General features: G+C 45.3%; 1 protein-coding gene across 2 annotated transcripts in view; it reads right to left on the bottom strand.

Annotated features, from left to right (window-relative positions):
* PAWR (pro-apoptotic WT1 regulator) overlaps positions 1-23,273 on the bottom strand; it is an 84,269-nt gene extending 60,996 nt beyond the window's left edge. Inside the window, exons 1-2 of one of the 2 annotated variants that reach the window (XM_084810410.1) lie at positions 23,068-23,273; positions 21,768-22,436 (exon numbers count right to left, since the gene is read on the bottom strand). In XM_084810410.1, the coding sequence (XP_084666536.1) occupies positions 21,768-22,268 (501 nt within the window). In that variant the 5' untranslated portion in view covers positions 22,269-22,436; positions 23,068-23,273. Of the gene's footprint in view, positions 1-21,767; positions 22,437-22,768; positions 22,939-23,067 lie in introns of those variants that run through there. The other variant, XM_084810409.1, reaches the window with a different exon arrangement.
* Positions 23,274-24,225: the final 952 nt, after the last annotated feature.

The raw sequence follows: 24,225 nt of genomic DNA, 5'->3' as shown, positions 1-24,225 counted from the left end.
TCCATACAAATCTACCTGGACTTTAAGATCTGCCTTGAAGGCACTTTCTGGGCAATCTATCTGGTCTGTTTTGCAAGTAAGCACAAGAGACAGGGTCTTCTCTGTAGTGGCCCTGTAGCACTGATAGAGATTCATCAGGCTCCCTCTTTGCTGTCTTTTAGATATTAACCGAAAGCTTCTTTGATTCAACAGGCTTTTAACCTGTAAATTTTGCTTCCGAGAGAGGTTCTGGGGACATGTGGACTAACTCTACCAGTGCTAGAGTTAGTCTATGTATATGAGAAAGGGCTCCACATATACTGGTGTGTGTAAACATGAGAAAGGGCTCCACATGTATGGGGGGGGGGGGTTGATTGATGGCTAGCCTGCACAATCCTGCAGCCCTCCTTGTGTGTTCCTGGAATGTGTGTGTGTGGGGAAGAGTATTTGTCCAAACCTCTCTCTAGCGTTAGGTTAATGAGGGAACCTGTAGATGGAGGGAGTCCTCTGCCCATTTAGAGGGAGGGAGTAGGCTTACTTCTACTAGTGATTAGAATAGGCACTGACGTGGAAGGGGGCTAAGGAGCAAGGAGTGGTGTAACGTTGTTTTATCTTTCATTCTCAGAGAGGAGAAAAGGCCAGTGCCCTGCACCCACACACACACTCCTCAGTGGCTCTCTTTTTAAAGCAGCCATTCCTTGTTTGCTATTGCATTGGGTACTCTCTCTTCATGGTTTGAACACACGCATCTTAAATACCTTAGCAACTTATTACAATTAAGTTCAAAAATATTTTAAAATTTAGAACAGGATGATGCTGATGATGATATTATTATTGTAACTACAGCTTTATCCCACCTTTCTTCCTCCAAAGAGCTCAGGTCCTCATCCCATATTATCCTAAAATCATGTGAGGTGACACAAGGTCAATCTGTGAGTTTCATGGCTGTGTGGGGGTTTGGACCTGGGTCTTTCCAGATGTAGTCCTACACTAATCACTGGTGGATCCTATTGCTCAATTACATCTTGAATTCTATTCTTAAAGATTCTACCTTAAAGCCCCCAGTGCCAGGACAGAAAAGCCAAGTTTCTTAATATTAATTCCATGACTGCTTGCGCAGCAAACACCATGTCTTCGGGACAGAGTAAAATTGGTACTTGAAGATCCAGAAATCTAGAGAGGAAGTTAGGAACCTCAATTAAGTTGTCCACTGCAGCATTCGTACAGCACAACCCAACTTGAAATAAAGAAAGGGAAACATATGAAGCCTGCCTGCGTTTCACTTTAATGTTTACTATTTAGTACAGTTGATGTTGGCTTGATTAATTCTTCCATTGTCATAGTATTCTGTAGAATGTGAGAAAGATGAGGCTGTCTTTCAGGAAGTTGAACATGCCGGCCACAGAACGTCATTACATGGAGTCTGTGTAGAAAGTCATCAGACGAAGTAATTTGGTCACTGCCTTGTTGTGGCGAAGGGACTATTCTTGCCAAGAAAACCCCATGGAACGTATCACAAGGCTAAAAGAGATGACGCTGGAATATGAGACCCTCAGGTCGGAAGGTGTCCAATATACTACTGGGGAAGAGCAGAGGGTATTTCCAAGTAGCGCCAGAAAGAGTGAAGCGGCTGGGCCAAAGCCGAAAGGACACTCAGCTGTGGATGTGTCTGGTGGTGAAAAGAAAATCCGATGCTGTAAAGAACAATATTGTTTAGGAACCTGGAATGTAAGATCAATGAATCAAGGTAAGCTGGAGGTGGTCAAACATGAGATGGCAAGATGGAACATCAACATCTTGGGAATCAGCAAACTAAAATGGACAAGCATGGGTGAATTTAATTCAGGTGACCATTATATCTACTACTGTGGGCAAGAATCCCTTAGAAGAAATGGAGCAGCACTCATAGTCAATAAAAGGGTGAGAAAAGCAGTACTGGGGTACAATCTCAAAAACGATAGAATGATCTCAGTACGAATCCAAGGCAAACCATTCAACATCACAGTAATTCAAGTCTATGTCCCAACCACTGATGCCGAAGAAGCTGAGGTTGATCGGTTCTATGAAGACCTACAACACCTTCTAGAACTAACACCAAAAAAAGATATCCTTTTCATCATAGAGGATTGGAATGCTAAAGTAGGAAGTCAAGAAATAACCGGAACAACAGGCAAGCATGGCCTTGGTGTACAAAATGAAGCAAGACAAAGGCTAATAGAGTTTTGCCAAGAGAACACGCTGATCATAGCGAACACGCTTTTCCAACAGCACAAGAGGCAACTCTGCACATGGACATCACCAGATGGTCAATATCAAAATCAGATTAATTATGTACTTTGCAGTCAAAGATGGAGAAGCTCTATACAGTCAGTAAAAACAAGACCTGGAGCTGACTGTGGCTCAGATCATGAGCTGCTTCTTGCAAAATTTCAGCTTAAACTGAAGAATGTAGGGAAAACCACTAAACCATTCAGGTATGACCTAAATTATATCCCTTATGAATATACCATGGAGGTGAGGAATAGATTTAAGGGATTAGACCTGATAGACAGAGTGCCTGAGGAACTATGGACGGAGGTCTGTAACATTGTTCAGGAGGCAGCAACTCAATCCATCCCAAAGAAAAAGGAATGCAAGAAAGCAAAATGGCTGTCTGATGAGGCTTTACAAGTACCTGAGGAAAGAAGGGTAGCGAAAAGCAAGGGAGAAAGGGGAAGATATATCCAACTGAATGCAAAGTTCCAGAGAATAGCAAGGAGAGACAAGAAGGCCTTCTTAAATGAACAATGCAAAGAAATTGAGGAAAATAATAGAATGGGAAAGACTAGAGATCTTTTCAAGAAAATCGGAGATATCAAGGGAACCTTTTGTGCAAAGACGGGCATGATAAAGGACAAAAAAGGCAGGGACCTAACAGAAGCAGATGAGATTAAGAAGAGGTGGCAAGAATACACAGAAGAACTATACAGGAAAGATCTGAATGTCCCTGATAGCCATGATAGTGTGCTCACTGAACTTGAGCCGGACATCCTAGAGTGAAGTCAAGTGGGCCTTAGGAAGCATTACTAACAACAAAGCTAGCGGAGATGACACTATTCCAGCTGAGCTATGTAAAATCCTAAAAGATGATGCTGTTAAAGTGCTGCACTCAATATGCCAACAAATTTGGAACACTCAACAGTGGCCACAAGACTGGAAAAGGTCAGTTTACATTCCAGTTCCAAAGAAGGGCAATGCCAAAGAGTGTTCCAACTACCGTACAATTGCGCTCATTTCACATGCCAGCAAGTTGTTGTTGTTTATTCAGTCAGTCGCTTCCAACTCTTCGTGACTTCATGGACCAGCCCACGCCAGAGCTTCCTGTCGGCCGTCGTCGCCCCCAGCTCCCCCAAGGTCGAGTCCGTCACCTCCAGAATATCATCCATCCTCCTTGCCCTTGGTCGGCCCCTCTTCCTTTTGCCTTCCACTTTCCCTAGCATCAGCATCTTCTCCAGGGTATCCTGTCTTCTCATTATGTGGCCAAAGTACTTCAGTTTTGCCTTTAATATTCTTCCCTCAAGTGAGCAGTCTGGCTTTATTTCCTGGAGTATGGACTGGTTTGATCTTCTTGCAGTCCAAGGCACTCTCAGAATTTTCCTCCAGCACCACAGTTCAAAAGCATCTATCTTCCTTCGCTCAGCCTTCCTTATGGTCCAGCTCTCGCAGCCATACGTTACTACGGGGAATACCGTTGCTTGAACTATGTGGACCTTTGTTGTCAGCAAGGTTATGTTCAATATCCTACAAGCTAGTCTTCAGCAGTATGTGAACTGAGAACTACCAGAAGTACAAGCTGGGTTTCGAAGAGGCAGAGGAACTAGGGATCAAATCGCCAACATTCGCTGGATCATGGAGAAAGCAAGAGAATTCCAGAAAAATATCTATTTCTGCTTCATTGACTACGCTAAAGCCTTTGATTGTGTGGATCACAACAAACTCTGGCAAATCCTTAAAGAGATGGGAGTATCAGACCACCTTACCTGTCTCCTGAGAAACCTGTACAAGGGTCAAGAAGCAACAGTAAGAACCAGACATGGAACAACCGATTGGTTCAAAACTGGGAAAGGAGTATGACAAGGCTGCATATTGTCGCCCTGCTTATTTAACTTATATGCAGAGTACATCATGAGAAACGCCAGGCTGGATGAATCACAGGTCGGAATTAAGATTGCCGGGAGAATTATCCATAACCTAAGATACGCAGATGATACCACCCTAATGGCAGAAAACGAAGAGGATCTAAAGAGCCTCTTGTTGAGGGTGAAAGAGGAAAGTGCAAAAGCTGGTTTGAAACTCAACATTAAAAAAACTAAAATCATGGCATCTGGCCCCATCACTTCCTGGCATATAGAAGGGGAAGAAATGGAAGCAGTGACAGATTTTATTTTCTTGGGCTCCAAGATCACCGCAGACGGTGACTGTAGCCATGAAATTAAAAGACGCTTGCTCCTTGGGAGGAAAGCTATGGCAAACCTAGACAGCATAGTAAGAAGCACTGACATCACCTTGCCGACAAAGATTCGTATAATCAAAGCTATTTCCCAGTAGTAACGTATGGCTGTGAGAGCTGGATTATAAGGAAGGATGAGCGCTGAAGAAGTGATGCTTTCGAACTGTGGTGCTGGAGTCCCCTGGGCTGCAAGGAGGTCAAATCAGTCAATCCTAAAGGAAATCAACCCTGAGTGCTCATTGGAAGGACAGATACTGAAACTTAAGCTCAAATATTTTGGCCACCTAATGCGAAGAGAAAACTCCCTGGAAAAGACCCTGATGCTGGGAAAGATTGAAGGCAAAAAGAGAAGGGGACGGCAGAGGATGAGATGGCTAGACAGCATCACCGATACAATGAATATGAACTTGAGCACACTCCGGGAGAGAGCAGAGGACAGGAAGGCCTGGCGTGCTATGGTCCATGGGGTCACGAAGAGTTGGACACGACTTAACGACTGAACAACAAAATTCTTTACAAGTGACTACAGCTAGAACACGCTTTTGTTTAAAATAAACAGACCCAACTGTAATAATAACTTCTAAGTACTCTTTTAAAGCATTATTTGGTTTCATGCTTGAAAGATAAATACATCAAAATAGAAAGCCACTTCACTGCTACACTCCAAATTTCAAGTTTACTTTAAAATATAGGTTGCAGTATATGCTATTTAAATAAGCAGTGTTTATTTAAAAAGCAAGAGTCAACTTTGGTGAGAAGCTCTTTGTCATGGATATAAAATTCCATTTCATTCATTCAATTTTCTTTCCAACCTATATGTTTCTTTAAAGAAAAAAAACGCTTTTGCATTAGAATCAACATCTATTTCCTCATTAAGAAGAAAAGTTCTTAACTTAAGTTACATGGAAATGGCTAATCCATGGAAAATTTATAGCTCACTATTCTGCCTTTTGTAAAAGGCAGTTTTATAATAAAAGTAAGAACATTAACTTTTTCTTTCTTTTACATTGGATTGGTCTTAGAATAATTGCCTGGACAACACCTTCAGTTTCTCAATGTGTACACATTCAGGGGATGACTTAAAAAGTCAATCTGGAATACATTAGAACAAGGTATTAGAGATTGACTGTTTATTTCAAAAGTCCATGCCATGCTTCATCAATTGATTTCAGGGTTACTTATAGCACTGTTAAACAAACTACAATAAAATTTTAAACCACCACCCATCAAATTAAAATAAAAATAGTAGAGATCAGAGTCCAAATAAAGGAGCACTTAGCATATATAAAAAGCCTGGGTGAACAAATAAGGGGATGTTGTATTTTTTTCCTCAGATCATATGGGTAATACTAGAGCATTTGAGATGTGTCTGCAGAGATGAGAACCGGAGCCTAAAAACAGACCAAACCACTCCTCCACCATCCAACCACATGTGCATGCACACACATCAGAAGCAAAGCCTGAAACGTTATTTGAAATCCTGTTTAATCAAAGCTGTCTGTCTTCTAGCTGGAAGTTGATGCTGAACTCCTACAATCCTAGCATTGGCTGTACGTCATCATAGCTCCTTCTCAGTGATGCTCACAGATGCCCAGTCCTACTAGGTTATGGAGAGGGTGAAGGCCTTCCTTTTGGAAGAAACATTTAGGGCACAATCCTATGGCCGCTAGTCAGCAGCTTGACGGCCATAGGATAGGTCGGTTCCCAGGAACTGACCTCGGAGCCCGTGCTCTGAGAACCGACCCGCGCTGCCTTGTAGGCAGCACAGATCAGCCCCACACTTGTAAGAGCAGCACGGGGCAGTGAAAACGGGGTGTTCCTGACGGTGGGCCGGGGTGGGGAGATAGGAAATGCCAGTATGATACATCCTATGTGTTGTTCGGCCACTGTTTTCCACACTCCAAGGTGCCAGAGCTAGACAGCCCACTGTTTTTATATGGAGTCTGAGAGCTATGCAAATCTGCTTATAGTTACATGGTGGCCAAAAATGAACTTTACTCATGCTTAAAGCAGCGTTCCCCAACCTGGGGCGCTCTAGATGCTGGCCAAGGGCTGATGGGAGTTGTAGTCCAACACATCTGGAGGCACCAAGCTGGGGAAGGCTGGCTTAGAGACTATCTGATTTTGTATCAGCTTCATTGGTTCCCAACTGGTTTCTGGGCCCAGTTCAAAGAGCTGGTTTTGACCTTTAAAGACCAAAACGGTCTGGAGCCAGAATATCTTTGGGACCACCTTTTTGCATCTGAACACTCGCTCAGTCATCTTTGGAGGACCTTCTCCAGAATCCCCTGCCATCTGCTGTGTGGTGGGTGACTAGAGGACCTTTTGGAATGTATTAGCTCTAGCTAATTAGTGTTTCTTGGATGTTGATGAGTGCAACAAAGATACAAACAATTGAAGTCTTGGCAAATCACTTATGGCACCAAAGTACTTGCTTGTTCCTGAATATGTTCAATGGGTTTTAAAAGCATTATTATTAAAGGGCTAGTCTCGTGCTGGGAATATGTTGCAAATTAGATCACCGTCTGATCACCTGCATAAAATTTTAGTCACTAATGAAAATCAACATGTTAATGACAGACCAGGCTACCTATCACTATACAGTCAGGGCCAGAAATATTGGAACAAGGATAACTGTTTTGGCAGTTGGCCTCTGTACACCACCACATTGAAGTTGAAAGGAAACACCCAGATGGGAGCGAAGTCAGGACTTTCAGCTGTAATTCAAGGGGGTTGACAAAAGCGGGGCACTAACCATTCAGGAAGGACAGCCAGTGGCATACCCCCCCCCCATCATTGGTGGCTCATAAGTAATGGAACAAACCAACATCATTTCAAACTTAAGGATCACCTTTAATACCTGGATGAGAATCCTTTGCAGCCAATGACAGCCTGAAGTCTGGAACCCATGGACATGACCAAATGCTGAGTTTCCTCCCTCGAGATGCTTTGCCAGGCCTTGTTTGTGGGTCTTTCTGCCTTCAGTCTTGTCTTCAGTAAGTGAAAAGCATGCTCTATTGGGTTGAGATCAGGTGACTGACTTGGCCATTGAAGAACATCCCACTTCTTTGCCTGGAGAAACTCTGGGGTAGCTTTAGCTATATGTTTTAGGTCATTATCCAACTGCAATATGAAGCGGCGTCCTATCGGTTTGGCAGCATTTGGCTGAATCTGAGCAGAAAGTATAGCCCTATACACTTCAGAATTCATCCTGCTGCTTTTTTATTTTTTGCTGCTTTTTTTTAGCAGTCAGGTCATCAATAAACACCAGTGACCTGGTTCCATTGGCAGCCATACATGCCCATGCCATAATACTGCCTCCACCATGTTTGACAGATGATGTGGTATGCTTTGGATCATGAGCTGTTCCTTTCCTTCTCCATACTTTTCTCTTCCCATCATTCTGGTACAAGTTAATCTTGGTTTCATCAGCCCAAAGAATCTTATTCCAGAACTGGGCAGCCTTTTTTAGGTGTTTGCTGGTGAAGGCTAATCTGGCCTTTCTGTTCTTGAGCGTTCCCAGTGGTTTGCACCTTGTTGTGAAGCCTCTGTATTTACATTCATAAAGCCGTCCCTTGACTGTAGATGTTGACAGTGACATGCCTACCTCCTCAAGAGCGTTCTTGACCTGGCTAGATGTTGTGAACAGGTTCCTTTTCACCATGAGCAGAATTCTGCAGTCATCCACTTTAGTTGTCTTCTGTGGTCTTCCAGGCCTTTTGCTGTTGCTGAGCTTGCCAATTAATTCCTTCTTTTTCAGGATGTTCCAAACTGTTGTGTTGGCCATTCCCAATGTTTTTGCTGTCTCTCTGATGGGTTTATTTTGTTTCCTCAGCCTAATGATGGCCTCCTTCACTCGCATGGACACCTCTGTGGACCTCATGTTGGGAGTCCCAGTGAACACCTACCAAATGCAAATGTAACACTCAGAACCACCTCCAGGCCTTTTATCTGCTTGATTGGTCATGGGGTACCCAGGAAACAGGTCACACCTGGACATGCAGCTGCTTGTCAGCCATTCGTTCCATTACTTATGAGCCACCAACGATGGGGGTGTGTGTATGCCACTGGCTGTCCTTCCTGAATGGTTAGTGCCCCATTTTTGTCAAACCCCTTGAATTACAGCTAAAAGTCCTGACTTCGCTCCCATCTGGATGTGTTTCCGTTCAACTTCAATGTGGTGGTGTACAGGGGCCAACTGCCAAAACAGTTACCCTTGTTCCAATATTTCTGGCCCTGACTGTAAATAGCCTGTTAAGCTTTTAAATGGGAAATAAGTTTAATTTCAAATAACTGTGTGAACAATATTTATACTAAGCATGCCTAACCTTAAGTACGATGAACTTTGGATACAAACCACTTTGTTAGTCACCTTGGCGCATCTGCATGGACAGAAAGGTGGGGTAAAAATATTGTAATAAATAAAAGCTAGTAGCTAATAGATAACATTCAGAATCGGCTTAGCTGTAAGAATACATGAAATGTAAGAATACATGAAACGTAAAATTGCAACTGACAAAGCATTACATTCTAACATGAGAACTTGCTTTTGTTTAGTATAAATGATTAGGTCTGCAATCCTATGCACACTTACTACGGAATAAAGTCTAATTAGAATCAGGGGGATTACTCCTCAGTAAAGATAGGATTGTGCTGTAAATCATATTGGTTTCCTATATTCTAAATGTTACCCATTAATGGTAAAGGTTATAAAGCAGTAACCACCTACAAACTGATTTAATTTTTTAAAAATCTATTTTTTTGCCACAGAGGTTCACAGATGTCTTCTCCTTCCTTTATTTGGTTGCATGCTTTTGCATGTTTTAATATGGTTTTATTCCTGATTTTTATGTTTTAGGGCACAATCCTATGGCCGCTAGACAGCGTCTAGATGGCCATAGGATTTTTCGTTTTCTGGGAACCGAGCTTGGAGCCGGCACTCCGACGTCAGCTCCCAGAAACCCGACTCTCCTTCCCTGCCATCTTGTAGGCGGCATGGTTCTTCCCTGGCTCCACACTCATAAGAGCAGTGTGGAGTGGCTAAAAAGGTGGTGTTCCTGAGGGTGGGGAGGGGATGGCGGAAGCACCATTAAGACACTTCCTATGTGCCATCTGGCCTCCCCCCCCGCTCTGAGTTAAGATGGTAGTAAAAGATGGTCCTTACCAAAAGTAAGGACCATCTTTCTCAAACATCAACTGCTATTCTCAACCATAAAGCAGACAGAATGGGCTTGGCATGCCAGTGGCATTCTATTTTGCCGAGAGCGTGTATGTGGCTCAGTTCTACAGCTGATATTAACTCTGGTTAAAAACCATAATGGAGATGCAAAGAACAAGGATTTCACCATCAGCCACACAGTAATAGTTACATATGCAACTTATCTAGTTTACCACAAGAATTATTCCTCTGATAACAGCACTGATCCCTGGACCAATACTGCATGAAGAAGATACAGACTCCAAAAGCTACGATTTCACTTAAGAATTCAGAAAGGAAAGTCCTCCAATAAAAGTATTTGCTGCTTTCCTTAACCACTTTCCCTAACATAAGGGTGTAATTAGGTATATTGCGGGAGTCTGAGAGGGGGTGGAGTCCAACGGACCCCCCCCCCCAGTTGGCCTCCCAGACCCCACTTGCCAAGCCGCTGAGCACTTACTGGACCTGTTCGCCAAAGCCACATGGTCCACAAGCAGCTGGTGGCTGCCTGTCCCCTTAGCGAGCTGCAATTTTGCATTAAAATGGCAGCTCGGGGTTTTCTGGAAATGTAATCTTACGTAAAATGGCGGTCATTTACGCAAGACTACAAGACCACATAAAGGGGCCATTTATGCAACATTACATTTCTGGAAAACCTCGAGCTGCTGTTTTTACGCGAAATGGCAGCTTGCTAAGGGGATGGGTGGCCCTGCAGCATTCGTCGGGCCATCCAGCGGTGAGCACGGGCAAGCGTGGACAGAGGTGGGTCTGTCCATTCCTAGGTGTAATGCTAAACCATGATTTGCTATGTCCACAAGCGGCAGCAAACCTCAGGCTTATACACTCTCTGTTCCAGTGCAGCCACAAGGATCAGAAGTGCACTCTTCAAGTAACCAGAATTTTAACTGAACTTCTGGGGGGCGGGGGATTTAGTTTGTTTAAACTAAGATTGGGTAATCACAGTTTGACCCTGGCTTGTTTGCATAAAACATATAGGCTACATTCATACATAATGCTAAGCCATGGTTTAAGTTAACCATGGTTTATTGCTGTAGTCATGAATTGTCTCGTGGATGAACAAATACAGCCTGTTTTCCCTATTTCTGGTTTGTTTCTCTCCTGCTCATTTTGGTAGCCTTCAGAGCAGTTTCATTTTCAGGCATCTCTTGGTGGGTGTTTCTGTTTCAGGGCAGATAGCACACAAACAGGGATAAGCCACAGTTCTGGGTTCAGACATTACGACAAACCATGGTTTAAACAAGCCAGAGTTCATATGCCAACAACAAACCATGACTTCTATTTGTGGTTTGTAGCTGATTAACAAATCATGATTTGTTTGCGGAGATGGGTTCACACACAACGACAAGCCAGATTGCAACAAACCACACCATGGCGTAGCATTTTGTGTGAACCAGGCCATATTTTAAACTGATCAAAGTTTTCCCATATTCAAATGAAAAGAGAAATTCTGGTTCATTTATAAGCAAAATATATTCTTCTGGAACAGGGTATCCCTGAGTTGTTTAGCCATTCCTGCTTGCAGCAGGAGCTATCAAGGAGTGCACCAGCGTGCTCACTGTTTCAAAACGACCCAGGGTTTAAAAAATACCTGGCTTGTTGTCGCATGCGAAGTGGACCAGTGACCAACCTTGCAGCAAACAGAATGGAGATCCATCAAGCAAACCTCTTGGTAATTTCTTTTATGAATTCTTATGAGCCCAGGGCTCAGGTTCATGCTTAGAAGCTTTTTTCAAACTACTTTGTACCCAGTCCCAAGAATGTAAAGCTGGCTCACACATAATGACTAACTACAGGTTAAACAACCCATAGTTAGTCAGGGCCACATGGCAGTATGCGAGTGAGCTGCCTCCTGCCGGCTCACCACTTCCGCTTTGCATCAGCTTTCATAAACAACCGAGGAATGCCACATCCCTGGGTTGTTTGATGCGAATCTGAACCCAGAATTCTGGGTTGTTGAGTGACAAACCACAGTAGTAACCTATGGTTTGCTGCTGAGTTAAAACCCTCGAGTTGTTTGTCCCTCAATAACCCAGAGTTCTGGGTTCGCATGTCTCATCCAACAACCCAGTAATGGGGTGTTCCTGGGTTGTTTATGAAAGTGGAAATGGCAAGTGTGCGGGAAGCAGTACGCTTGCTTGCTCGCTCGCTCCAGTTAAACAACCCATGAATTGGTGTTACATGCAAACTAGGTTTAAGATTTTCTTTGTGGCCACTGTGTATCCCTCTTTGCATAGATACACATTCCACCATGTTGCAAAACACATTGATTTAAGATTTAAAATTAATTCTTTTTTCTCTTTTTTCATAGGAGAAATGCTCCAACCTCTAGCAATTGTAGTTGCATATAGCTCAGATTCCTTCTATAACAGATTCCTTTTATCACTCATTTCAGTTCACTGAACACGATCCCCCTAGACAGGACAATCCACAGGTAAGTGCACCTGCTTTGCATGCAGAAGGTCCCAGGTTCAATCCCTGGCATCTCCAGTAAAAAGGATCAGATAGCAGGTGATGTGAAAAACTTTTGTCTGAGACCTTGGAAAGCCACTAATAGTCAAGTAAACAGCACTGGCAAAGACAAATATTCTGGCCCGGTATAAACTAGCTTCCTATGTTCCTAGGGGTTTGGTTCCTGAAAATATATGTGCACAGGGATTGTCCAAGAGAATTCCAAAGAAACCACTTGAACATCTGATTAAGATAGTTCTAATCTATCTAAAGATTAATTTAACATAAATAATTAAGAAATCCTCATTACAAACACCTGCGGATAACAATAAGTAACCAAGAAACTTTCCTTACTTTGCAACTCTACTTCTTAAATCAGCATACTGCTCCCTGTCTAAAATTAGGATAAACCACTTCTTAGAAGCTGGGCAAAATTTCTATCAATATTAAAAATGTATACCACAATATTAATTTGTTACAAATGGCATCCCAAAGGCAACTACTGGATATACCGTTAGTAGCAAGCACATTTTAAAGTGGAACAAAATCTAGATTCCCCCCACCCCACAAGAAGTTTGGGACTCAATCCTATGCACACTTACCTGGGAGTTAGCCCCATGGAACACAGTGGAGCTTACTTCTGGGTAAATATGTGTAAGGCTTGTGTAAATATGTGTAAATATGTGTAAGACTACAGTGTAAGGCTTAATTCCAACTTTTAAAAATTAAAATCAAACACTAATTTCATTACGTTTTCCAGTATCAACTGCTGAACTGAGTTTAGCTCTCATTTACAAGCCTACTCTTAGAAATACCAGTGACGGTCATGCAGAACGCAATACCATGATTGCTATAAGACTGTGAATATTGTCGAAAAGGAGCTCATATGAAAAGATATTATATACTTCTACCGATAGAAGATGTGACTGCTTATATACTATAGACGGAAAAAATTACCAGACACTGGGCAGTATCCAACTGTGTCATTCTGCAAGCATAAATGATGTTGCACTAGTGTAAACTAGGTTCCAAACTATGTGCAAGAGGAGAATCCAACCAAAGTTATTGTTGTGTGTGGTTGCACTCGCGGTTGCACAACCCATTGTGCAAATGGTTGCACACTATGCTTGCACAACCTTTTGTGCAACCAGCTGCACATTATGGTTGCGCACCCCAATGTGCAACCAGTTGCACATTATGCACAAAGGCTTGTGGAAGCCATTCTGCAAACTGCTGCACAACAGATTGAACAAGAGTAATGCACAACAGAAACATTCAGCAGAGCTCCACTAGTGCTATTTCAGTTTGCAGAATCACACTGTTGCATACTTTCCCCTACTGATATCTGAAACTAGATTTTGCATGTTCCAGCACTGTCCACCAAACCACACTTGATCTAGTTTACTTGTGAATGAATATTCAAGTGGTAAACACAGATTAATTGCAAGATCCATTTTTAAATCCTCTCTGTACTCAGAGGTAATTAGTTAAATCTCTTAAGCATATGCATGAGTTAGTATAGAACTAAAAGTGATGTGGTGAAATAGAAGCAACAGTGCTTATGTTATGGCCTGGGAAGTCTGCTCGGAATCCTTACTCAGCTGTGAAAGATATTGCCTGGCTGCCCTCGGGCAACTCACAGACTTTCAGCTTAATTTAAATCACTTTATTGTTGGGAGACAATAAGTTTCCTGGAGGAAGGACAGGATACAAATCCAACAACACAGATAAACTCACTTGATATGGAAAATATTGTAATTTGTATTAATGCCATTTGAAAAAGAGCACATATTCAACCATATACAACTAAGAAATATAGAATCTTCAATTGACAGGATGGCATCAGCAGACAGAACAGCAACTTGCTGCTATCATCTCTTCTTCCTTTGAAGTAGACCAGCAAGCTCATCACCCCTTATCTTTCCAGAACGTGCTGCCAAAATCATTCATCTCTTCATCATGCAGACTACAAGATACTCTCCTCAAATCCCTCCGCTATCTTCTCATGTTCTTCTGAAACACAAACTCCATATCCTTACTGTAAAGAACTCCTCAGCCTTGCCCTATACTTCCTTTCTAAACTTTGTTTTCCGTATCCAAATGCCCAAGAGGCATTCAAGTTATCCATCCTCAGCTACAGTTACATAGGGGTGGAAAATTCTCCAGGCTTTATTTTCCCATGGAAATTTTTCCATTTCACAAGTTCATTAGTAACAATGGATGGATAGTAATTTCAAATACAATTGTATGTATGTATGTATGTATTACATTTTAATACTGCCCAAGGCTCTCTGGGCAGGTCACAATTAATATTAGGCAGGTTTGACAATTTCAATGTTAATGTTTTTTAGGCGATTATCCCTAGGCAAATATATGAGAGAATACATACGTCACTGAAGTACATATATGTCTCAGTGTGATTTATTTATTTATTACCAGAGGTGTTGCTAGGCTCCTAAAAGATTTGGGGGCTAGGCCCATAGGAAACAAATCTGCATCAAATCTGCATATGCTAATTTATATCTACATATGCAAATATAGAAATAGTTACTAGAATTTATTTAAATTTCACAGGAGGCAAAGCGAGCCATCTAAACTTTCTCATCTAAATCATCTCTAATAAATTCTTCAGTTAATTTGCACGCTGACACAGAGCATCCCAAACCAATGGAAAAAACTTTTTTCTATTCTTAATTGCCATGCGGGGAAAATACTTGGGGAGGGGGGAGTGTAGCACATGGAAGGAGAAAGTTAACCCTTCCCTCCCCAGCTGCAATTCCTCTTGAAAATTGTCCCCTGCATTAAGCTAAGGGGGTGGGGGGGGGGATCTTCCACAGACAGCAGTGGACACTTGGGGCTCTGGGAAATATATTTGGGACTGGGCACCAATGGCTCCAGGCCTAGCAACACCCCTATATACTGCCCAATAGCCAATGCTCTAATAATGAGACTCATAAGCAGTGACAGCGAAACCGAAGGTCCCCCAACAACCTCACTGGAAGAGTGAACACCCCTTTTCAGCCCCTCCATGTTCCTCTTGCGAGTGTGGAGGATGGGGATGTTCTGCGCTGCCTCCGAGGCAGCGCAGAAGTGGGAGGAGGTCAGTTTTCTGGGAACAGACCTCAGAGCACAGGCACCAGGGTCGGTTCCCAGAAAACGGCATATCCAATGGCCATCTAGCCGCTGTCTAGCAGCCATAGGATTGATCCCTCGGTGTGCTTTAATTTTTCCTCTCAAATATTTCAGGTCAAATACTTGTGGTGTATTGGACAAAAAATTAACATGGAGTACTTTTTTGGCTTTGTTGTTTACTAAATACAAGTAAAATAAACATGCCAAATTAGATGACTCCCTAGGGTATCCAAAAATTTTCCAATACAAATGATTTACATAGCAATATTTTCCAGTTCAACATTTCCCAGGATCCCCACATCACTGCCCAGCTACCTTAAAGTCTCCAGCCCTTTTTTAAAAGACTGCCCATTTCTCACTTCTGGTCCCTCCATCTCGAACTGCCTTTTAAGCTGCAATCCTATTTAGGTAGAAATAAGTCCTACAACTCCCCAGCATCCCCCAGCCAGATACGCTGCCTGGGAGATGCTGGGAGTTGTAGGACTTTTTTCTGTCTAAACATGCATAGGATTGCACTCTTAGAATACCTTCCTGGTGACAGCTTGTTCCCTTCAAATTCCTCTTTCAAATCCATCTTCTTTCTGAAACCCTTAGCAGCCCGAGACTTCATGGTCTCCATCATCAATCAAGGGAGTTTTCAATGCATATTTCATCCATGTGTCGCTGCTCCCTGCTTCTTCCCATTTCTATACTGGCTACATCTTTATAGAATGATACTTCTACTGAGTTGTACTCAACACTGTCCCTCCACCACTAGAACAGGCACTGCTGGTGAATCTCAAGGAGTAGCATCCCCACCCCATTAAACCATCAGAGGATGGGGATGACTTGTAAACACCTTTGCTGCCCTAGTCCTTCTTGTCCTCCATGAATTAAACAAATTCATGGACGAAAAGGCTATCAATTGCTACTAGTCATGGTGGCTATATATTGTATTGGATATATTGGAGGCAGTATGCCTCTGAATACCAGTTGATGAAGAGCATGAGGGGAGGGTGCTATTGCACTCATGTCCTAATTGTGGGCTTCTTCCCATATGCAGCTGGCTGGCCCCTGTGTAAACAGAATTCTGGACTAGATGGATCTTGATGGGATTCAGCATGGCTTTTCTTCATTCTTATGCATCTAAGACCAGGAGTCAGAAGCTACAAGACACAGCAGCAGCAGGCTGAGTGAGGAAGCCACATTTTGTGAGGGACTAAAGTCACTGGAAAAGACCCTGATGCTGGGAAAGATTGAAGGCAAAAGGAGAAGGGGATGGCAGAGGATGAGATGGCTAGATAGCATCACCGATGCAATGAATATGGACTTGAGCACACTCCGGGAGAGAGCGCAGGACAGGAAGGCCTGGCATGCTATGGTCCATGGGTCACGAAGAGTCGGACACGACTGAACGACAACAAACATTTTATTGATTGACTGATTTGAATCCCACCTTTCTACCAAAAACTGGCACTCAGGGTGGCTTACAGGCATGATTAAAACTTACTAAAACAATAAACAATACATTAAAATATAATAAAAACATAACAATTACAGAATTAAAAAAAAATTAATCACCTAATCCAACAGATCCACCTCCAGCTTCTTGAATAAAGCAGTCTTGTCTTGCCGGAGGAAGGACAGCAGAGAGGGAGAGAACAAGCCTCCCTTGGGAGGCCATTCCACAGCCTGGGAGCTGTCACTGAAAAGGCCCTCTCTCAAGTCGCCACCAAACACACCTCTGAAGATAGTGCTCTTGAAAGAAGGGCCTCTCTGGCCCTTCTGGCTGCTTCAGCAGTCCTTTCCAGGCCAGGGTTCCAGCAGCTGGAAGATCTGAGAACTGGGCAGAATTTTTAAAATTGTATCCAACTTTGCCCCTCCCTAGTCACTCTAGGCCACTGCATTATATCCATTCAGTTCAATTTTACTGCGTTGACAACCAGTCATTTGCAAAACAGTGAACCAGTCCATAAAGCTAAAACATAACTGACTAAAATACAGCCACTGGATACATCCAGAAAAACAACAACCCTTAACATTTAATATTTAAAACGTAAGACCAAACCATCTTGGCTTGTCTTACATTGAACTATTTGGGAGTTTGAATTCAAAGTCAGTTGTCTCACTTTCAGAGCGGAATTAATATATTTAACCATCCTAAAAGCAGCATAATAATCCGATCCATCAATAACATAAGCACCTTATCCCTTGATGTTTCCAACCTTTTCTTCTTCAGGAGTGGAAAAATATATCTGAGTCTCAAGTCATCGTATTTAGCACACTCTAACAGAAGGTGAATTCGATCTTCTACTGTCTTGCAGCCACACAGACATAGCTGACATGGCCTGGGCGCATTATGAAATCTTCCCTCAAGCAACAATCTCAGTTTTATAAACCATGGTTTATGAAGACAGGAATGAGGGCCCACATATTCATCCCTTGCCCACCCTTTCCACACCAGCTTTGGCACTTTGATCATGGTTACAATTACCTATTACATGCAAAGACTTGAAAATTGAGACTTAATGTTGGTTTAGTAACCCAGATATGAACCCAACACTCATTCCCTACTTCATAAATGTTTTATTAAGCCAGGATCATTACATCCAAAGTGACCCTTGTTGTTTATCCTGGGGTGGGAGCAGAGGTTGGGGTCCTCTCTGTGAATCTGAGGGCCAAAACAGACAGTACTTTAAGGACACAATCCTATCGAGATAGGCGGCCGCCTCCAAACTCAGAGGCAACCGCCTATGCAAAGCAGGGCAGGAGAAGCATGGAGGGGATAATTCCCTCCGTGCTTCTCCTGCCCTGCTTTTTCTGCTAGACAGCCGATTGCGGCTGTCTAGCCATGGGAGCACGGAGAGAGGCACATTGGATGTGTCGTACAGGCAGCTACGCTCTCCCCACCCCAGAACACCCCCAGCCACGCCCCTTTCCAGCCGCTCCATGTTCCTCTTGTGAGCGCGGAGGATGGGGCTGTTCCGCACTGCCTCTGAGGCAGCGAGGAAGTGGGGGGAGGTCAGTTCTCCAGGAACCAACCTCGGAGCACGGGCTCTGAGGTAAGTTCCCAGAAAACGGCATATCTTATGGCCATCTAGCTGCTGTCTAGTGGCCATAAGATTGCTCCCTAAATCCATATCTAGCAGTTACCTCTTTTCCCCCCATTTTTACTCTAAAGTAAGGGCCTGATTCTGATTGGGATCCTAATGGGGGGGAAGGTGTAGTGGGGCTTTTAAGATCCGGATCAGGGGCCCTGCAGTTACTATAGCAGGGGTGGACAGATCTGGAGGGTCCAGAGGCCACTTCTGACCCCCCAAACCCACTACTAAATTTGGAGGCAGAAAAAAAAGGCAGCAACCTGTCGCAGAGGGTTAAAATGGACAAATTTAGCATGTTTTCAATTTTTGAATACAAAAATTTGAAAACTATTATTATTATTGCCACCATAAATTTCAGCACATATTGCCCACACCTGCAGTATAGAGTAAAAATCTTTTAAAGGGATAGCCACTAGATACAGATTTGAAGTACTGTCTGTTTTGGCCCTGATACTCTGAGTAGAAACTCTGCAAGCAGCAGGTGAAGGAAGGAGCAGCTTTTGCTCCAGGGACAATACCTAAAGCAGGTAAGCAGGCCTTGCTGCCAGGCAAGAGCGGAGGTGACAGGGATAAGGGAAAGCAGGTCGCCCTCCTGCTAAAACCATCCTTGATAACAACTTGTCCTGATCCACGTATTTTGCATGCAGCAGCACAATGCATGTTGGTGCATACAGGGCACTGTACACATTCAGGCTCCAAACAAATGGAGGAGGTGCCTAGAAGGTAAAATAAACAGGGGGGGTGGGGGGAGACACATTTAAGGAGTTTCAGGTCAGTCCAAACATATGCCAAACAATGTGGCAATGTAATTATGTGTCCCCTGAGGTCTCTTGCAGAAGCCTCAAGCATAAAAGTGCAAGAACAACCCAAAAAATGAGTGGAACCTTTAGGGTTGGGGCTCATCCCCATGATAGCTATATCTGCATGTTACAGGATGCAAAGCAATCTAGTCCCACTGACTTGCCAGACACTCCAGCTAGCACAGGCAAACCTTAGATCAGGAAGCTCTGAAGATGACAGGAGCAGCATCTACAACAGGGAATAAGAACCTACTCCTGCTGCTGTTCCTCCATGCAACTACTTAGGAAGAGAGCGTAGTCAGTGGTAGAGCACTTTTTATTTTTGCACGCACACGGTACAAGGTTCACCCCAGTTAAAATTATCAAGCAGGAGGTGATGTGGATGACCTTCATCCAAGAACCTGGAGAGCAGCTGCCAGTTAGAGTAGCCCAGCCTTCCCCAACCTGGTGCCCTCCTGACCACTGGCCATGCTGGCTGGGGCTGATGGGTGTTGAAATCCAAAATATCTGGAGGGCACCAGGGTGGGAGGACTGGAGTAAACAATACTGGGCTAGATGGATAAACAGTATATGGCATCTTCCTAGGTTCTTTGGCTGAACATTTTCCTGACATTGCAGAATGGTAGCTGTGAAATGCTCATGCAGCCACAAAAGGAAGTATCTGGCAACTTCAGGTGAGGAAGAGTGTTTAAATCCCTCATACTCCAGAAGAAAATAAAATGAATGTAAGAAGAACCATATTGGATCAGACCAAGGGCCCCTCTAGTCCAGCATTCTGCTCACGCACTGGCCAACCAGCTGCCCACAGGAAACACACAAGCAGGACATGAGTTCAACATCACCCTCCCACCCATGTTCCCCAGCAACTGGTGTACATAGCTATACTGCCTCTGATACTGGAGGTAGCACATGCTAAGCTTAGTGGTATTTATTGTTTTCCTTTATTAGGATGCTGAAGGAAAAAGACTTGTGAAGACCTGTACTAGATTTTTCTAAATCTTCCTCCACCCAGCTTGAAAAGGCTGAAGATATTATTATCATGCTTTTGCATTCCTTTAAGAGCATTTTAAATTAATGCCAGATTTTTATGCTAGCAGAAAACCACAGAAGACAGCTGTATTGGCTAACAAAAATATCCTTTTCTCCCTTCTTCAGCCCACTGTGTTTTTTCAAGTGAAAGAAAATGCTTTGACTTTAGAATTACATTACATTTACACCTGAACTAATACCTTAGTCTCCTTTCCTCACAGTTTTGGACTGTATTTTTTTATGGTTAGGGGAAAAGTCTCTGACACACAAGTAGGAAATGAAGTGGAACCCTTCTCCCTTTTTAAGATCCACTCTAATATTCATATATTTTTACTTCTTGCTTTGCAAGTATTACTTAATTACTACTTTAATGTAGAGAAGTTATGTTTAATAGTGTTTTCACTGCATGGATTTTTTCTTAGGCCTGTCTTCGTATTCTCATTTTGGACAAGTCATATAGAAAAAAGAAACAAACATACGAGACAGGCTACAATTACAATGGGTTGGATCTAATGCTGGCCATCTAGCGCAATGGATTTCCCCTCCCCCCTGCCATCCCCCAAAATTGCTCCAAAGGGTTGGAGGACCCTTCAGAGCAGATCTGAGGAATGCTCAGAGGGAGGATAGGATGGGGAAACCCCATTGCAGCAGCAGAAGTCACATTGCATGAGTAGACGTCCGCTCACACTACTACTGGATCCAACCCATTCATGCTTACTCAGAAATTAAAGCCCCTTTAATTTCACTGGAACTTAATTCTATACGTAAGGACAGATAAATCCATTCTGTAAAAGAGACTACCATGATTTTTACTTACCAAACTTTACAGTCCTTATATCCGTAGGCTTCTGAAACTAGAATCATTGAAGTCACAGAATCACAGGGTTGGAAGGGGCCTACACGACCATCGAGTCCAACCCCCTGCTCAATGCAGGAAGCCTGATTCCCAGGCGGTCTCCCATTCAAGTACTATCCAGAACTGACCCTACTCAGCTTCTGAGAACAGATGAGATCGGTGCTCGACTGCTGACCTAAGACTGGTTAGGGTTAGGATCACAGTCATCTTCCTACAAACACCTGCATAAGTGCTACCACCCTACTTGCAACTCCATAATGTACACTTTATATAAACTATAAAGGAATGCCATATTCTACTTTTGAACTGTCATGAGCTTCCTATGCTTCCAAAGGAGGCTTGTTTTCCAGAAGAAACCCACACGGCCTTCTGCTGGCCACACACATTTGAAGCCACATCGATCTGTTTACACGGCGTAGGCTGCAGTCCACACGCCACTGGCTCCCGAGCAGCACAACAGCCCTCAGCCCAATTACCGTGGCACAGAGCGGGCTTTGTGGCCTCGCGGCCTCAGGCACCCTCCTCCCTTCCCCTTCCCGGAGGAGCGATCTGCAGGTGAAGCAGCCGCCCGGTTTGAACTGCCGAAGCCACCAATGGCGGAGCTGTGCAGCCAGCAACCGTGGGGGGCGGAGCCACAGCCGGAGCCTCAGGTGCAGCTAGGAGAAGGGGGCGTGGAGAGCCCACAAGCGCCGGTCGCGGGCCGGGCCGGGCCTTCCCGCGCGCAGCGTCCTCTCACCTCGGTGGCGGGGATGTTCACCACACCTGTCGAGCGCCTCTTCTCCCTCAGCTTCCTCTTCTCGATCTGCCCTTTCCCTTTCCGGGCGCTGGGGCCGGAGGAGCCTTTGCCCTTGGCTGCCACTTTCTCCTCCTCAGGGGGAGCCGGCGCGCCGCCGGGTTTGCCCGCCGAGGGCTCCGCGCCTCCCGCTCTGGCTCCGGCGGGGCACGGAGCCTGGGGCTCCTTTGGGGCGCTTCTGGCCAGGGGGATGCAATTCATGCCGCCGCCGCCGTTGTTGTTGTTGTTAAGCTCGGAGGTGCCGCTGCTGCTGCAGCCGGTACCAGTGGCGGCGGCCGGGGCGGCCCCGGGGGGCTTGCAATCTCCTGGAGCCGTCGCCAGCGCCCCCGCCGGCGGTGCCTGCTTCGCCCGCATCTTCTCCCGCTTGGCTTTCCACTCCTCCAAGAAGTCGGTGGTGGCGGCGGCGGCGCTGGCGCCACTGCCCCGGTAGCCCCCGGTGGCCATGTTCCCAGCGAGGCGAGGGAGCGCCTGAGAACGTCGCACCCTGCAACCAGCTTCTGACGGGGCGGCGGCGGGCCTGGCCAAGCTGAAGGACCGGGCGGGCTGGCACTCTCGAGTGGCCGGCCAAGGAGAGGCGCCGCCGGGGTGGGGGCAGGGGCGACGCACCGCAGCCTGCAGGAGACAAAAGGGGAGCGCGTGAGGAGGCATCCCCGTCTCCAGGGAGCTGCTCTCTTCTAACCCCGGCGTGTCCCTCCTGGCGAGCGCCCCGCTGAGCTTCGCCTCTCCCCGTCCCCCGCCCCGCTTACACGCAATTCGGGAGCCGATCCGCTTTCGAGCCACTTCTAAAGGTCTAGCCAGCTTCGCATAACTGCAATCCTCCCTCCCTCCCCCTGCCGCATATCTTGCAAACACTTCGCTTCGCCTAGAAACGCACGCTCCCTTTCGCCCGGATCGAGGGTGGCCACCACCAGACCGGAGGTCTACCTCGCTGCCCACTTTCTCACCCCGATTGCGAGGGCACGAAGGAATCGGGAGGGCATTTATTGCCTCTGTCTGGATCTAACCGTCCCCTCCTCCCGCACGTCGTTTGTCTTCCTACGAGCCGCAAATTATCCCTACCGAGTCGGCCGCTTCTCTCTCAACGCCCCCCCCCCCCGCCGCCTTCCCTCCCCTCCCCGGTCTGCACGGCAAGCCCGGACGAAGCTCAGCATTTGCTTCAACCACGGGCGCTGCCAGAAAATGGAAGCGTTTCTGCCTCCGATGGAAGCTCGCTCGCTCGCTCGCTCGGCCCCGCGGATCTTACCTGCCCCTTGCTTCCGAGGGAGAAGCTGACCGGTGGAGGTGGCGGCTTCTCCAGGTGAGCGGCGGGGCCGCTGCGCGGAACTCTCCGAGCGATTCCCGGAAGAATCGGCGGCGCTCCAGAAGCGTTCCGACTTTCTCCCACAGGGCGGAGGGTAACCGGACGAAAAGAGCCGAAGCGGGAGCGGAAACTGCCGAGGTGCCCGTACAATGGGTGAAGGGGCGTGGAGGATCCTCCCTAACCCTGGGGGCCTGGGGAAGGAGCTCATCGGAGTTCCCTGGCGTAACCTGATCGCGGCAGCGCCTGCTTGTTCTTCCCACCGTTCCTCTGTTGTCTCCTGGGGCCGCCCAGGTGACAGGAAGCTCGCTCCTACCTGGTCTTCTGCACAACAGGCTAATTCCTTTGGCCTGAAGCAACCAGTCCAGCGGCAGTATACAGCAGGCGTACAAACACTACTGTTGCCAGCAGAGGTTGATTCAACTCTGGTTGCCGGGGTTAAAGAATAATATATTTATACAGGTGCAAAGCCCAGTTCTAAGAAATTGGCACCGTCTGCCTCGCCATACAGCCGCAGTTTTAACATTTGCTAAGCAAATCACCTATGGCGTGTGACAGGTGACACATGAAAAAGAGCCTCATCCTACGGCTCTTAAAGAACCAACACATTCATTATCCCATAAGCTTGCTTGAACAAGAGCTGCAAAAGACTGAAGTAACATAATACCTATCCAGAGGGCTTCCAATCAGCATTAAAAGTAGATCAAGGATAAGGGATGATCATCAGAATGTTGACGTATCATGTTATTAGGTATGTGCACCTCACTTCTGAGCGGTGAGAAGCTTCGGGAGTTTTAGCGCTTCCCCCAAGATTCAGAGGGACCATAGCTCGATGGAAGAGCACGCGCTTTGCATGCAGAAGATCCCAGGTTCAATCCCTGGTTTCTCCAGGCAGGGTTCAAAAAATGCCTGCCTGAAACCCTGGAGAGTCACTGTCATTCAGCGTCGACAGTCGATGGAACAGTGGCTTGACTGGTATAAGTATAAGGTCGCTTCCTATGTTCCAGTTTCCTTTGAAGGAGATCACTGGAAACTTAAACCTTATACCTCAGAGATGGCTTATCTACACATATATACAGGCTTACACATAAATAAGATGAGGGT

This window comes from Heloderma suspectum, chromosome 7 (assembly GCF_057233095.1).
Source record: "Heloderma suspectum isolate Gila_16-S chromosome 7, 16-S_ref, whole genome shotgun sequence".
Classification (NCBI taxonomy): domain Eukaryota; kingdom Metazoa; phylum Chordata; class Lepidosauria; order Squamata; family Helodermatidae; genus Heloderma; species Heloderma suspectum.
Note: the sequence above shows the minus strand (reverse complement) of the source record. Positions and strands in the feature narration are given on the sequence as shown.